The sequence below is a fragment of the Lampetra planeri genome, chromosome 1, assembly GCF_965212315.1.
Source record: "Lampetra planeri chromosome 1, kcLamPlan1.2.h2, whole genome shotgun sequence".
Taxonomy (NCBI): domain Eukaryota; kingdom Metazoa; phylum Chordata; class Hyperoartia; order Petromyzontiformes; family Petromyzontidae; genus Lampetra; species Lampetra planeri.
This window is the reverse complement of record NC_136107.1, coordinates 7373510-7390239: the sequence shown is the minus strand read 5'-3', so window position 1 is coordinate 7390239 and position 16730 is coordinate 7373510. Positions and strand designations below refer to the sequence as shown.

The following is a 16730-nucleotide window of genomic DNA, read 5'->3' as shown; positions in this document are numbered from 1 at the left end:
TCAGCTTTGATGTGGTTTCTCTGTTCACCAAGGTTCCAGTGCCTGACACCTTAGCAATAATTGAATATTTAGTCCAGCATGGACTGAACCCTGATGTTCCTACTCTGGTTAGGCACTGCCTTAACTAACACTTACTTCACCTGGAATGGTACTTTCTACAAACAAAATGAAGGTACCCCTATGGGTTCCCCCTTATCACCAGTGATAGCGAATGTTTTCATGGAGAAATTTGAAACAGATGCCATCCAGACATCCACCGTACGTCCTTCCTTGTGGAAGAGATATGTGGATGACACTTTCGTCATTTGGCCACATGGCCTACCAGCACTGAACCAATTCCACAATCACATCAATTCCATACACCAATCCATCAAATTCACCATGGAAGTGGAGAAGGATGGTAAGCTACCATTTCTTGATGTTTTGTTTGAGAAGAAACCTGATGGCTCTTTGGGACACTGTGTCTACAGGAAAGCTACCCACACAGATTCCTATCTGAAACCTGAATCCCACCACCATCCAGCACAGAAGAATTCCCTCATCAAAACACTGCACCATAGGGCCCACTGCATTTCTGAACAACACCACCGAGCCAGTGAACTGGAACACATATACCAGGCCCTTAAGATGAATAAATACTCGGACGGGATTATCCGCAAAGCGGTTTCTCCAACCGTGGAGAAACAACCCCCTGAGACGCCGATCAAAACCATCACGTTACCATACATAGCAGGCGTTACCAAAAAGATTGCCAAAATCTTAAACAAACACAAGATCCAGGTCCGATTCAGTACAGTACATAAATCCGTGATCTAATCCCATCTGTGAGGGATGTCATTCCTGACTTGCAATACCCTGGAGTCTCCAAACAATCATCTGTGGTGATTGTTACATTGGCGAAACGAAACGTCATGTCTCTGACCGTATCTGCGAGCACAAGTCAGATCTGAAACACGGCAGAACTAATTATTCTGCCATTGCTGATCATTGTTATCACGCTGTGGGCTCTCGTGATATTGTTTTTTCGAGACCAAGGTGCTCTGTAAACCGTCTGGCTACTATCAAAGGTTTGTTTATGAAGCTAACCAGATATACAAATATAGACATAACTTCAACCGTGAAGATGGATACAAATTGAGCAATCATTGGAAAGATGTTATTAACCAGGTAAAAAATATTTAACTGCGCATATTTGTCCCATTTTATTTAGCGGGTACTCGTCTATTTTACCGAGTCAATTGCATTCCCAGCGTTTAACAGTGCTGCTATTTTGCTTTGGGTCCAACATCGGCTGTAACTACAGTCGTCGCTGCGTCGCCCCCCCCCCCCCAGCGCATCTCCAGCTCCCTCAACCTCTCACTTCTAGCCCCCCCCCCCCGCACAGTCTCACGTCCCAGTCCCTGACGTCCACACTTATATAAACTCCTTAGCCCCAGCATTTCTCCCACTTTAGTAAAAAAAATTCTAGCTGTGATGTTCACACCTGATGATGATTGTTTGTGTTGCAATCGAAACGTCGTGATTTAATTTACTTTGATTTATTTTTTATTTCTATTTTTTTTCATTTTTTACCTACGTGACTTTACCGAAAGAACCAAAGAGTATGGATCCTTGCAGTCACAAAAACTTCAAATATAACTTTGGCTTTAGTTTCTTTAATCTATCATTGCCACATAAACAGCCGGGCATACCAAAACATCTTCATGTGAAGACCCAATTATGCTATTGCTATCGATTTCATGCCACAAGAAGACAATTCTTCCTCCGATTTCTCACAGTCAATGAAGCATTGCGTCACATCAAGGAACAGTCCCCTCGAGATTACGCCACAGAGCTCTCGTTTGGGTAATCTCAATTGGCCTCTCACACCCAGCGGGACAACACTCGCCTTTATTCACTGCAGAGGTGTTTTTTCTTGCATTCCAAACTGAACAATTATATGACCCCCAAATAAAACCTTCAATAATGGGATTTCTGTGCAGTCATTGGTGAAGAGCCCGAGTCAACAAAACTCACTAAACTTGAGAACACAATAATTTAATCATGCATGGCTACCCAGATTCAAACCCCACATCTCAGCAGCTTCAGCTCAGCGCTCTGTCATGGGCATTAACCCTACGCGCCATTAACCTGGAAACCTCTAAGCAAGGCTCGCTGCAGCCAGTCACATTTCCCATCAAAATGTGTGCAGACTGGAACAACATAGGCCTATAGTTAAATTACCCATTATACGAACAGGGCTTCTTTCAGCTGTAGTAGTCTGGGGGGGGGGGGGGGTCAGTGACCATGAACATATTTCTGCACCTGGCACTCCACATCCAATATACATCTATCGGCTGTGGCTACTCAAGTCTACCCGCTGTGAACTGGGAAAATATTCAGTGAAGAATTAAGCTCTGCCTACTGTGTTACTCCAGCAGGCAACAAGGTATCATGGGAGAAACAGTAACGCCACTAAAACTCTCTCCTGGCTGGACATGTTCCAGCCAGGAGAGAGTTTGCTACAGACTCCCTTTGCAATGCAGGTGATGTGCAAGATCCAATATAAGCTATACGGTACTGGAGTTGAATAAAATAACAAATAACATAAGGTTAGGGTTATTAGAATGAAGAACGGATTGTAAATAGATTTAACATGAAATGTGTGTTTTGGCTTATTGGCGACCATAAAGGTTTAGTTAAGAGTATTAATGTGGACAAGGTTGCTGTGGTCCCAGCGGAGGATCAGTGAAAGGTCAGAATCAAGAGAGGCAGAGACAGATAATTTGGCTGCCGAGCTCTCTCTGGAGCGTCCGGCTTGCAGTGTAAATGTTGTCCTGCAATGGCACGTGCTGTATGATGGGTGTAAAGTGGTTGTGGTGATTAAGAAAATTTGAATAATACACGAGAGGAGACGTTTGTACCCACCACCTGATTTGCATGCTAGCTTCACAGCAGCATTGGAGGCTTGTTTGGCTTATGCATCAAGCTTTAGAGCACTCTTTTATGAAGAGAAAGTAGATTTTATGGATTTAGTTATTTGTATTTTCTATACACAATCAGAACTCACCGAACACGGAGGTTACGTTCCTGGAAAATTCCGTGTTCGGCAAAACCGAGTTCGATAAATAATATACCTTATGGGGAAAATAGGGTTGCGTTCCTTGGTTCGAACTTATCACCCCTCCCTCTTTTTAACACGTAGGCTTTTGCGACCTGTATTATTCATAATAAATGGTTTTGGGTTAGATTGCGTTATTATAAATGTCACAACCCTCCACCACCCGACACGGCCAATCAGTAAAAAATGTCACGTTAACAAAACGCCAATTAATTACTTCTTCAGCCCACCGGTGTGTTTGAAGAGTCAATCAACAACATATATAATTTGAGTACGACGTATTGCTGGTAATTACATCCAGCATAGTGAGGCCATCCAACTGCTTATGGTCTTAAATAGAGCAGGATGACGTCATCATTGTTGAACCCCATCAGGTTTCGAGATCAGAGGCGGAGGTGAGGGGGTATTGCAATGATGTAATAGATCAGTAATCAGCCACTTAGCATGTGACTTCCTCTATGAGGAATTGAAATTTATTGTGTATGCCTACTATAATCACCCAGGAATGTCTGTCCTTAACGACGTGACGTCACTCCACATCGACAAGCCCCCCTCATTAATATTCATGAGCAGGTGACATCCTCCAAATGGACACCCCCCCAGACCACCTCATTAATAATCATGTGTAAGTGACGTCACTCCACATCGTACAGCATCCCCTCATTAATGATCATGAGCAGGTGACATCTTCCAAATGGACACCCCTCCTATTATTATTACCTACTATAATAAGACATAAACTGCAGTTCTATGGCTGTATCTTTCTACCTGATGACGATTGCTTGTTGCGAATGAAACGTCGTTATTTTTTATTTTTATTTCTATCTACGTGACTTTACCGAAATAACTAAAGAGTATGGATTCCTGCAGTCACGAAAGCTTCAAATCAAGATTGAAATAAAAAATAACTTTAACCGTCCGATAGTAACCGCCTTAGTACTGCATGGAAGTGGATAATCAAATAATACATTATTTAAATGCATGCCTATAAAGGGCTGCATACTTCAATAGGGATTACCGTTGGTATGGTTATTTTAATACACATGTAGTGAGTCCAACTGAGTCGCAGACGTTGTTCTTTGGAGGCAACACTTTTATTATAACATCAACACGTAACACAAAGGGGTAACTGCCCCTTCACCAGATACAGTCTAGGGTCGTGCCCTCTCACGCGGGTCCTCGACCACGTGGTGATGTCTTGCAGGACGTAGAGCTTCATCTTGTGGACGTGGAGCTTCAGCTTGTAGGATGCAGCGATCCCGGTCTCTCTCAGGGACCCGTCTTATATCCCCCCACGGGTCGGGGCTGCTCCGCTCTCGGCCCCGCCCGCCTTCTGGAGCCTTCTAGCTCCCTCTTGATCCCTCTCGAGAACTCTCCCCGGACATGTGATTACCCCCTAGTCCCCCCACCTGGGGGCCTCTCTGTGGACACTCCAGATCACGTGTCTGCGGGGTCAACCAGAGTGCCATGGCCCGGGGCAACCCTGCCCCTGGGCTGATACTCTCCTACTCCTCCCTCTGGGAGCCCGCACTACACGCTATGCGTGGTGCCTGCGCTATCCCAGTGCACGAGAAGCCCCGCTTGGGCTGGTACTACACCCGCCTACGGGGGTGTACGCGATGACAGTGAATCGCGTGCCGTGGCCCTCTCAGGCCGGCACCATGCAGTGACATCCCCGATGTCACTACACACACAATAGACAGGAAGGACAAGTTCAAAGGGCTCACATAATGCATAATGTACGTTGCCTCAGCAATCCCCCCCCCCCCCCCACGTGGCGCTCTTCGCAAGAGCGCAGAAGTGTGGTAACCACATCTACGCCTCTATATAAGGAACGAAACAGGTGGACTTCTCCACAAATCTGGCTGTCGCCTGATGAAGCTAGCTGTAATTACTGGCGAAACGTCGTACTCAGATTGTAAATGTTGTGGCTTTGCTCTCCAACTCACCGGTGTGCTGTACTAGTGACGAATTGGCATGTTCTGCTTCCATGACAACCCTTACTAGTTGGATGTGTCGGGTGGTGGCAGGTATTAACGACACATTCATATATTCACGCGATCTAACCAAAACAAACTATTATGGATATTGGTCGCGAAAGCCTACATTTTAAATCTACAAATGGCTTTAACACTAAAAGCTCAGTCTGCCAATTTTAAGCACAGCAGTTGACCTTGACCCCTTCAGGAGTGATGAAATCATCATGTTAACTCTGCATGGGCTAGCTGTTGAGTGTGGCAAAGTGGTCATCATCACCGGAGAGGCTCGTGTTGCTTTTAATAGGGAACGCCTAGTAATGCTTCAGATGAGCATGAAGTGGTGATCATCTCCATTTGCTAGTGGTGGAAATGACAAATCCCCTGCTGAGGCAAGTCTCTCAACAGGACAACCACTGTGAACACATGACTGGGATTGAGCGTTTTTTCACAACGCACGTTTTACCCTTGTATGTGTTACGTTTAATGTCATGTAACACAACTACGTTAACATCGGAAATGTACTTGTGGATAGTTTATAACAGCATAAGCCCTATAATAATCACATTTGACCTTTAGCATTGCTGAGGCTTAATAGGAACTAAAGGTCTCATAAAATTAGGATACCACCCATTAGCATTTCTACGACACGTGTTTCCATTTTGCAGACAATTTTTTGTATTTGTAGAGACGGTCATAGGGTCACTATGGCGTATGCGCTATCTAGGGTCACAAGCCGGAATTGAGTGTCTCTCTCTCTCTCTCTGGTACCGGCGTAGGGAGGGCAGGGAAGCGGGCCCTCGAGAACGTGGTCCATGGACGGGTAGAGAGAGGACACATGAGGACGTGACCATGTGGTGACATCGAGAGGGCACGTGACCGGCACAGGATAGCAAAGGGGGCTCAAAAGGGGGCTTGAAGAACACGTGACACTGACCCCAGATCCTTCGGGAAAGATCCCGAGGGGGGCGCGGCCGGAAGCGGAGCAAGGCCACGCCCCCCTGTATTGTGGAATCAACTCGAGAGCCCCCGCTCTTCGGTCGTCGGTTCGGTCTTGGGTGGTCGTCACGCTTGGCGTTGGCGTTATCTAGTTACCCCATTAAATGGATAAAGTGTGCGTTATGTAGTGGCCCTGTTGGGGTCTAGTTATCTACGTTCTATATTAGGGAGTTACCCTGATAGGGTCGTTAAATAAACGTGGTGCTTCAGAATTCCAGTGTGTGGCTCCATAGATCACACTACATATTTACAAGGTCCATCCTATATCTTGAAACAAGGTCATCAGGAAGCTGGCTGTTTTGAATGGAATTTAGCCGAGCGTATAAGCGGCATGACTCCCAGTATTTAAATCGTGAGCGCAAATCACAGCAGGGTCAACTCAGGTAATTAGGCACTGCTCGTTTCATTGACCTCCAGGGTCATTAAAACATCCACTACCTGCTGAGCAGCACTGTGTGGGGAGTGAACAGTGGTTGTCCAATAAAGGGTGTTTGGTGCTCACCATAAGAACTTGATATTTCTACCAAAATGGCTTCAGATAAGTGATGGCTGCAGATGTCAAGCCCAGTGATAGCTCCACAAGCATCTCGCTCCACAAAGCTCTCCCACAGATGCATGGGCACCATGATGGTGAAATGTTAACTACCTCACCTGGTATACATGTCGTGGGTTTTATCCTGACCCTGACACCTGTATATTTGTAGTTTGCATGTTCTCGCTTTTTATTTCACCAGGTAAAAGTTAATAAAGGTTTACTGTGTATTTTACTGAATAAACTGTAGTTACAAAGTGTTTTTTACAGTTTAGTTGTAATTATATTTAAGAATTTGGGATACAATAATGGATCATAATGGCTTGTACTTGCACATAATGCTCCTGGGTTCTCGATGTTTACTTCACAGCACAGAGTGGCTCATGCTTCCTCACAAAATTATTGGGCAGCTACAGGAATCCAACTGTACAGTTTATGCAAATGTTGCTGCTTACCACCAGGAAATGGAAATTACACAGACAATATTCCATGGGAAATCAACACAAAGTGTCTCGAAATGAATTGATAAAAAATCAGTTTATAGCGTAAACACTAATTCTAGATTTGAAGCTTTCGTGACTGCAAGGCATCATATTCTTAGGTTTTTTCGGTAAAGTCACGTAGGTAAAACATCAAAATTCATGAAAATAAAATAAAATAAAAACAAAAATCACGACGTTTCGGAGGCAACACAAGTCTCCGTCATCAGGTGGGACCGTCACAGCCGAATTAGCTGCATCAATTTATAAAAAAAATAATTGTTTTGAGTCCTATCATTTTCTATCATTTGACAAAATTTTATTTAGAAAATAACAAAAAAAATGTGTTGCCACTAGCTCACACTTACACATTTGTAACTTTTAACCTGATGTATCTAGACAACCAAAGAGTAAGTTGAAAGCGTGTTAAAAGTTTTTAAAGTTAGAAATCTGAGTTAATTTTACGTGCAAATGTTGTTGTAATTTTGGTACAAAAAAGTTAGCTATTATATACACCCACATCTTTTCAAAAGATTACTATGCAATCGAAGGTGTTGCCATGGTCTAATGACCACCATTAAATAATTATGAGCAGTTTTAGCGTGGCTAATACAGTAAAACTATACACACACTTGGTAGTATAAAGATTTTATTGTACAAGTTTCGTCCATCTAGACCTACACAGGTCCATAATGACTGACGAAAGCATTTCATCAAGATTCGAGAGAGTCCCAGATGTTCAATAACAACTTGGGTAAAGACTGTTTAACATATTCTTGGTTCTTTCGGTAAAGTCACGTAGAAGGGAAATAATAAAATAATAATAAAACATAATACAATTAAATTCTCACGACGTTTCGGCCACAACGCAAGCAGCCTTCCTCAGCTGAAGAAACAGAGCTGTCGGAAAGACTGTTTAACATACTTCCATTACGTCCTGGTAAACAACACCGGGCGAAAATAATTATCCTGAGTAGAGAAATAACCATGAGTAGGTCATGAATACAATTTAATTAATAGTTTTGAGCATCAGTCATGGAAGACTGAAGTAATGTGGTTCAAGTGTTGAAGTAAAAGTAATTTGTACAAAACCCAAAACCAATGGCAGCTTCGCGATTTCAAGATCACCAAGATTTCCATCGGATTTTATTCTTCAGGGATCAACCTCGATGTCTGGGCAATGTCTTCTGGTGATCTGGAGGTATATTAATTCAAAACGTATTAAATACATTGTTCTTAAGTTTCTAATATAATTAATATGTGATGAAGTCTACTTTCTCAAACGTAGGGATTACCCTGAATCTAGCTGCTTGGAACACCCTCCCTCTGGATATTGTCACTGCTGGCTGTCTCCCCCTATCCAAGTCCAATTCAATGCTTTTCTCATATCCTCCAGCTAAGAATGGCTTCCTTTCTACCGTGACTTTAATCCTATTTTACACCTTTCTTTGTACTTTATGGTTCCTCCTTTAACTCTGCGAATAATATTCCCAAGTAAAAAAAAAACCTGCCACTGATTCATTACAAAAGCTGATCACAATCCCCATCATGTTGTATAAATACAAAAATGATATTTTAGATGGGTAAGAAATTCCAGTGGGTTGGTGATGCAATCCAATGCCTGTATTATCTGATTACCGTATCTAATTATGAATAATTATCTGATCAAAGACAAGGCTAAGATATTATCATGGCAAATGCTAAGATTTTGACAGAGGTCACAGAAATCTTGAAATTGAATAACATCAGTGACATCTTGGAAATGGTTATAGAAAGATATGAGATTACACGCTTAGTTGTGTCATTTAAAATATCCCCTAAGGCATGCACTAAAAACTTAAATCTATTTTCAGCGCATGGCATGGGGCGGTGCCAGCGCTGTGGTAGCATGGGAAGGGGGAAGAGGCATGGGGCTGCACCGATGCAAATTGGTTGCCCCATATCTGGATTAAAAAAAGTATCATTAATCTGAAATTGATTCAAATTTTAATAACATTTTTTTAACTTTCTTAATAAAAACAATATTTGAATACAAAATTAAAATAAAGAAAATTTTAGGTAGAGCATTGCCCCACCTTATTTCATGACCTTTTCATTAAATCGTTTTTTCTCGATGTTCTTGGTGCTGAGTTGTGAATAATAATAAATGTTTGATACATAGTAAGGTTGGGAATGCTGAGAGCTCAAAGAGCCAAGGTAATGTCAACTATTGTTACAGTTGCCAATCTATAAATTGATCAATAAAGGATGATCAATTTATAGATACCCCACTGATTTTAATGGCCTTTTATTTGTAATGACCTCAGATCATACATCCTTAAATGTTGTAAGCTAATCACACTGGCTTTCTTAGCCAAAGTGTATAGGGACTGTTGTAAGATATGATAACTGTATTACAATCTGTGAGAGACATGGTGTTGAGATTTTGTATGAAAATGTTTGATTTTAACGTATCCTCGATCATTGTGTATGTATCCTCTATCAATTTAGTGAGTATCTATAAATGGATCAGCCTCCATATCTAACATAGACACAGGTGTGATGTTGAACGTATTGGCTGTCTCTTTGCCCACGTCCACGTGATCCACCTGCCATGCGGATATGCTCACCTGCGGCGCTGTCTGCGTGAACAGAGCAGCGCCGCTCCCTTCATCGCCAGGGCGCCGACAGGGTCCCAGTTGCTGTAGTGGTTGAGGAGAGCGGTCCCAAAAAACGAGAGGAAAATCGGCATGGCGCCCAGAAAAAAGAGCCAGGAGAAACTCGCCTGGAATCACATTTAAAGACAGCAGCACATCAGGCTGAGAGTGTGTATGGCTACCAACACGCAACCATAAAGTTTCCCGTTGAACCCATACACACACTATATATGTACATGATCTTTATAACCAGGCAATAATCCATCAAGACCTGGGCTTGCAGTTAGCAAGAAAATATAATCACTGATATGATGCACCACATTTGGCACTCATTTCAGGCTAAACTGATCTATAAGAGGGCCAGACTGGGTTTAGATACAACTTGCTGATGGTGTGCATGGCCTGAAACTCAATCTAGTTCCCCTGGATGGTTGCTTTGACCAATACTCCCATTATCTGTCTTGCATACACACACACAGTACTTAACATTGAGTAAAAAACTTTTATTTTCTGGATGTGATTTAACATAACTTTTACGATTCAAGGTTACAATTCGCAAAAAAATTATTTTTGTTAGCCTTCGGATGCAAAGGAAAAAAGTTAAGGAATCAATTCTTACGTGTGATTCACCCAGCCAATGATTATCAGGTGCCACAGTCGTAAGATGTTAACTCCCTCGCCTAGGATGCAGGAGTTTATGGGTTCGATCCTGACCCTGACGCCTGTATATTTAGAGTTTGCATGTTCTCCCCGTGGTCATGTGGATTTTTCATCGGGTCCTCCGTTTTTAGCCTCCACGTTTAAAAACGTGCGTATAAGGTTGCTAAAAAATTCCATAAAAGCCACTTCATTGAGCTTTTGTGGCTAGGTCGCTTCTGATTTTTTTTTATATAGCTCAGTGGTCCTTACCTGGTAAAATAAAAAAAAGAGTTTATAGTTTATCTGAATGTAAGGGTTGACTTTAATCTATTAACCGTACCTTCTGAGTGAAGATGTCTGTGACGATGGAGAGTGGGATGGTGAGGCTCAGGGCAAGGGTGCCCATGAGGGATGTGGTCAGAAAGCAGCCCCTGCCAGACCAGCCACCACCACGCAGTGTCAGTCAGAGGGTTCCACAGGTTAATACCAACACACATTCTCATGCATTTGCAAGTTAAAGGATGAAAGTTAAAGGTGCAACCATGAAACTACTTTCCCATGCCATTGCTCCCCAGAAGGGTCTCCACTCGAGGGTATTTGGCCTACTTTTTCACGATGGCCAGATGTCTTGGAAGAGGTGGAGGAATCCACACTTCATCTCACCACTTTCAACTTGCTGAATGACTGGTGTACCTATTTATACTGCTGCGTGGGCAGCGGCGATGGGATTTAAGAAACTTGCCCCAGTGTTTCAAATGCTATGTCAGGAGAAATGGCGACCTCTGGATTGCAAGTCCCGAGGGCTAACTATTACATGATGGCAGCATCTTACAGGCTAAACAGAACCATACATCCAAATATTGACAATGTAATATTAGATGTTCCTTTGCAAATTAATTTATTAAATTTTCACAAATCTATCACTGATCCTATTTTTTATTTTAAACACCCTGATATGGTCATTTTGAAACGATCCCACTGTGTGGTGCAGTGGCCAGAGCAAGTTTGCAATAGGAAGGTTACAAGTGTAGTGACATCGGTAATGTTACTGTGTGGTGGCGTGCGACGTACTTATGTCGCGGACAGCACCGTGTGTGTTGCTGAGTGAGGCCGGCTCTAGCAGAACACGGCGTGCGAAGAACCGCCATCGCGTACACCCCGTAGGTGAGTGTAGTACCAGCCCTAGCGGGGCTTGGTGAGCGCTGGGATAGCGCGGGCACCACGCATGGCGTGCAGTGCGGGCTCCCACAAGGGGAAGCGGGAGAGTGTCAGCCCAGGGGCAGGGTTGCCCCGGGCCATGGCACTCTGGTTGACCCCGTAGACACGTGATCCGGAGTGTCCACAGAGAGGCCCCCAGGTGTGGGGGCTAGGGGGTGATCACGTGTCCGGGGAGGGCTCTCGAGAGGGATCGAATGGGAGCTAGAACGCTCGCGAAGGTGGGCTGGGCCGAGGGCGGAGCCGGCCCCGACCCGCAGAGGATATAAGGTGGGTCCCTGAGAGGGACCGAGGTCGCTTCGTTCTACAAGCTGGGAGCCCCACATCCTACGTCTGAAGAGGCACCAACAGGTGGCCGGGACCCGAGTGAGGGTCTGGTTCATCGTAGCTGTAACTCCTGTGTGTAGTGTAGTTAGCTGGGTGGTCACCACCCTAGGCTGTATCTGGTAAAGGGGCAGTAACCCCTTTTGTACATACGTGTTGTGAATGTGTTGCCTCTGAAGAACAACGTCTGCGACTCAGTTGGACTCACTACACAAGTACAAATTCTGGTTGTCAGTCAACTCAGCACTTCATTTCTCCGGGGGATGATAAAATTTATATCACTATGTGGGATGTCTACAGAAGTTTTCCTATTGATATACTTACGTTTGTCATAGGAACGTGGACTTTTCAATCCCATCACTGACTCTGTTTTAACAAAATGAGCAACTCCCCAAGTACATTTCAGTGGGAAAATACTTAAAATTTTAAGGAGATTGCAGAAGTTTATAATGCAACTTGCCACAGTTCATAATGCAACTTGCAGTTTCTGTAGAAGTATGTACCAAATATTCACATGACCACACTGGTAAGCAGGTGTGCAGTAAATGCATCGTAATGCCCTTCTAGTGGACATTGTGAAAACAGCAGGAAAATGGAAACCAAGTCACGATTTATGCAGTCTTGTGATATTGCATCTGGTGAATGTATATAAATATGTGCACCTAAGCCATTCATGGACAATGGCATATATTCACAATATCAATGATTTTGAAACATCATGTAAATGTCACATTTAATTATCATGGACTTTTATATAGCACATTCATTATTTGTTGCATGGCACTCAGTGGCAGTGAACTATTTTTGCTAAACAGTGAGCAGACAGTTCCTTGTGGCTGGGTAGCATCCTCACAATCATATCAAAGTCGTTATACTTTCGTCCTGACCAGGAGACCACCATACCTACCAGAGCCACAAGAACTCAGAGAGTACAGTGCCCACCAGGCCATTGATGAGGATGTAGGCCCACACAGTGTTGCTGGGAAACACAAATGTCTCAAAGCCTGCGTAGTGAAGCAGCGGGAAGCCAGGCCACAGGCAAAGCAGGTTGAAGAGCCCCACAAAGCCTGCGACAGGACAACCCAGCCAATGTCAGCGTATCTCCCACACAAGCACTATCAGAATCAGAATATGTATTTATAGTTGAGGAATCCGATGAGCTGGGAAGCTCTATTTCACAGATGTCCAGCAGGGGTAGGTCAGAACGTTACAACAACAATACAAAAACATGATAGCAGTTCAAAGTATAGGAAAGGTAAACAAATCACTTACAAATATACAAATAAAAATAAACTATGACCTAACAATAGCTAAATAAAAAAAATATAACTGAACATTTCATAGTTATTCTTGAGGGCTCAAACAAAAGGATGTCAAATGAAGGCCTTTTGTATTACCTCAATGTACTTAAAATATAATTTGTGTATGTTATTTTAAAGATACATTTAACAAAGCTACTGTCCATTTGGACCCTGTAAAAAATACTCTACATTAATTAACTTTCAGAATGTTTTATCATTCAAATATAAACGTTGGTTAGTGTATACTGAACAAAAACCTATGAATAGGAATCCATGTAAATTACATCAAAGGACGATATTTTCTGAATAAGTCTTAAAGAAGTGAATACCAATAATTCAATTAACTAAAAGCCAAATTGAGGAATGTCTGCATAAAAGGGAGCTGCAAACGTTTCCTCCACTACCTATCCTGTTTGCGCTGTACATACTGAGGCAATGGTATAAAGAAGCTTTGCAAAATGTCACTGGACAGCGTGATGTGCCAGGGGCCAATTACGGGGGCAGTGGAGCCCCAAAGCGGTAATAGAGCCACTTTAGACAGCAGGAATGTAACTGTTCATGGATAGCACTGTGTGAACTAATAAGTTACCTTTAACTAATGCATGTTTAAACCTTTAGGCTAATGCCATGAGCAAGTGGTGAGTATTCCATTTCACTACCATGGAGGCCAATCGATCAACAGCACAACCATTGTTGACTTCTAGCAGTGATACCAATTGAACCCAAAGGGATGATGAGCTTCATCAGTTTCTAATGTCTGCTATGAGGTGAATATATATGCTCTCTTTTAGATATACTACATATAAAATAGTAAATGACAAGCATATATTGACCCCAAATTGTGATTCGAGAATGAATACATTTTCCCTTGTTTTCCCCCCATCTCATTTCTATTGTCCTAATCTTGTGTTGTCTTGATTATTCCCACAAGTAACATTTGCATGTAACACAAATAATCGATGCTTACATGCATGGTTCAATGCATTTATAGTGAGCGCAAGAATTGATTTTCATGGTGGAATCGATGAATAATGGCTGCGTGTCAGATACAATTTGGCCATGCGCTCGGGTTTGACAAATTCCTGTGCAAAGCACTTAATAAACGTAGTACAAGTATGTATGTATACCTTCTTTCGCACCATACATAGCCAACCGTGCTAATCGGAGGTGCGGGGGGAGGACAACAAACTAAACACAAACAGCAGTTTTCAAGTAAAGGCCCCTCGCTGTGTACCGAAGAACATGGGTATGTCCAGCTGACGGTCGCCTCCTACGCTCCGCTGCAGCAGCACAAGGTATGTGGCGTACAGCAGAGCTCCCAGCAAGGACCAGATGGAGCCTGAAGACAACAGCAGCAGGGCCAGAGGATAGCACGGGTTAATAGATTGAAAGGAATTACCCTTCTACAGTCTCGGTTACAATGAAGCTTCAATGAGGGGGTCATCCGTAAGGAGTTCCCAGAAACACTTAAGAGATGACTGCAAATGGGGCTGCCACTATTATGGGGGTTTTCTCGTATTAATAGTGTTATATTGAATACCCTCAGGATTACTTTGAAAATGTTCAAAGACCAATACTGACTTAATGGTTGCAATGAAATTGTAAAAAACCATCAATAGGTGTCCCCTTGTATCTGTGATTGCTCAGGTGGCTCTTGCAAGACAATGGATCTTATATGAGCTCTAATTTGGTTAAATAAAGGCCACTAAGTTGATTTAAATATAATTTAAGGAATTTATGTAATATTGTAAAAATCACACGGAACTTTTGAATTACATGGAACTGTAATGGTCTTGGACTTATTGATTAGATCTGCTGAGGCACTTACAGAGCTTTGTCAATTTCGTTTTCAAGGGGCTCAAGTTGTTTCCAGCTGGCTCCATGTGTACACGAAAGATGGATATTTAAGATTATGAAGTAATATGATACCCGCCCTAAGTTAGATCCATATTCCAGTGTCAATTGTATTCTTGTGTTATTTTGCAGGGATAGCAGACAATAGTTCTTGGAAGCTAATCAAGTTTGAGCTGAGGCAAGTGCTTTAATTGGGTGACTAGCTATTGTGTTGTATAAACGCATCCCCCATAATAAATGCATTCAAAGTTAGTGGGTTATTTGTTTGAACATTTTACATTTTTACTTTATGAGGGGATTAGTCCAGTATAAAATCCACTTCTCTACTGTCGTAAACTAAAGGAATGTATTACATTGTTAATCACATTCTCTGCAGATATGCTTCTCATGTCCATTCCTGGGTATTCCATGTGTTTGTTCAAAAACATGCCGAAGTGTACTCTATGTTGTGTTTGAGTGTGGTGGTAAAATTGTTTTCGCAATGAGTTATAATCTCAGTGACTCTTCGCCTTGTGTAACACCAGAGGAAATCATTGTCTGATCATGACCTGGATCTGCACTTGGTAAACTGAACCTAATATGGATAAAATTACTTGGCATGTTGACAACAGAAGTGGGGAAAATTACGATGTGGTGTGCCGCTGTCCTGAATAGGTACTCACAGCACTTTCCCCATCCTTCTACCTCACTAAAGAAGGGACATTTTCTGTCGGTGGGGTAGTGGACAGAGACAAAGGCACACGCTTGTGAATTTATGGTCAATGCCATAAGAGAAATGAAATGTTTAAATCATATTGCTGTTAGTGAGCACCTATTAAGGTTAACGTGCCACAGAATGAAAGTAAGGCAAACACCATCCCCGAGCCATCACAATTGCTGACGTCGACACACTACAAAATGGATCGTTAGGCTGAGCTGACCTGATGGATCCCAGAACTAGGTCCAGGTAGCAATATTCACTGGATTAGTGTTTCGCCATAATTTACCCTGCATTACCAGGAACACAACAGCATTTTAACCTTCATGTTGAACGTGAATTTCGTTCACACCATTCGTCGTCAGCCATGCTAATCGGAGGTGAAAATATGTATCTCTATATTATATCACTTATAAATATGTATGCTCCCAATTTTAAGATGATGAAAAAAAATCAAGGCTAGATACAAAATCCAGGATGTGACATCACAGGGCATGACATCCCTTCTATGGCATTACATTTGAGCTTTTCTTACCAAAAGTGTCATCACATGATGATATTTTAACAACAAACACCTGTTGTCACCATTGCTAAAGTTATTAACATCTAAATATATATGTTATGTTGACTCGTGTTTTAATGATGAATCTTAATACAATTTTACCTAAAAAATCAGAAAATCTAATTCACACGCAGAAGTATTATGTACTAGCAGGAAGTACCTGGCTTTGCCCGGGTGAAATATATTTCAAAACTTGTCTTCTCTTAAAAAATATAACATATACATACACAAATACTAAGCTATTGTGAGAGCCCGGCATTCTGTTTGTCTGTCCATTTGTCCGTCAACAAAAATTTAAGAGCCTTTCAGAAGTCCTGAATAAAAAAGTTAAAGTGGGGGGTCAATAGTTGATATAAAAAGTTTCCCAAAATTATCGACCTCTCCCACTACCCAATTTTTTTGGAGGCATATATATA

The 16730-nt window shown here is 42.4% G+C and overlaps 1 protein-coding gene across 15 annotated transcripts in view; it reads right to left on the bottom strand.

Annotated features, from left to right (window-relative positions):
* Nucleotides 1-7718: 7718 nt before the first annotated feature.
* Nucleotides 7719-16730, bottom strand: part of LOC144734474 (solute carrier family 35 member F5-like) — a 34349-nt gene continuing 25337 nt past the window's right edge. For 6 of the 15 annotated variants that reach the window (XM_078616949.1, XM_078616871.1, XM_078617033.1 and 3 more), the window contains 4 exons: nt 14436-14540; nt 12843-12967; nt 10702-10792; nt 7719-9850 (listed from right to left, as the gene is read on the bottom strand). In XM_078616949.1, the coding sequence (XP_078473075.1) occupies nt 9573-9850; nt 10702-10792; nt 12843-12967; nt 14436-14540 (599 nt within the window). In that variant the 3' untranslated portion in view covers nt 7719-9572. Of the gene's footprint in view, nt 9851-10701; nt 10793-12807; nt 12968-14435; nt 14541-16730 lie in introns of all 15 variants that reach the window. The other 9 variants (XR_013588587.1, XM_078617536.1, XM_078617456.1 and 6 more) reach the window with 9 other exon arrangements.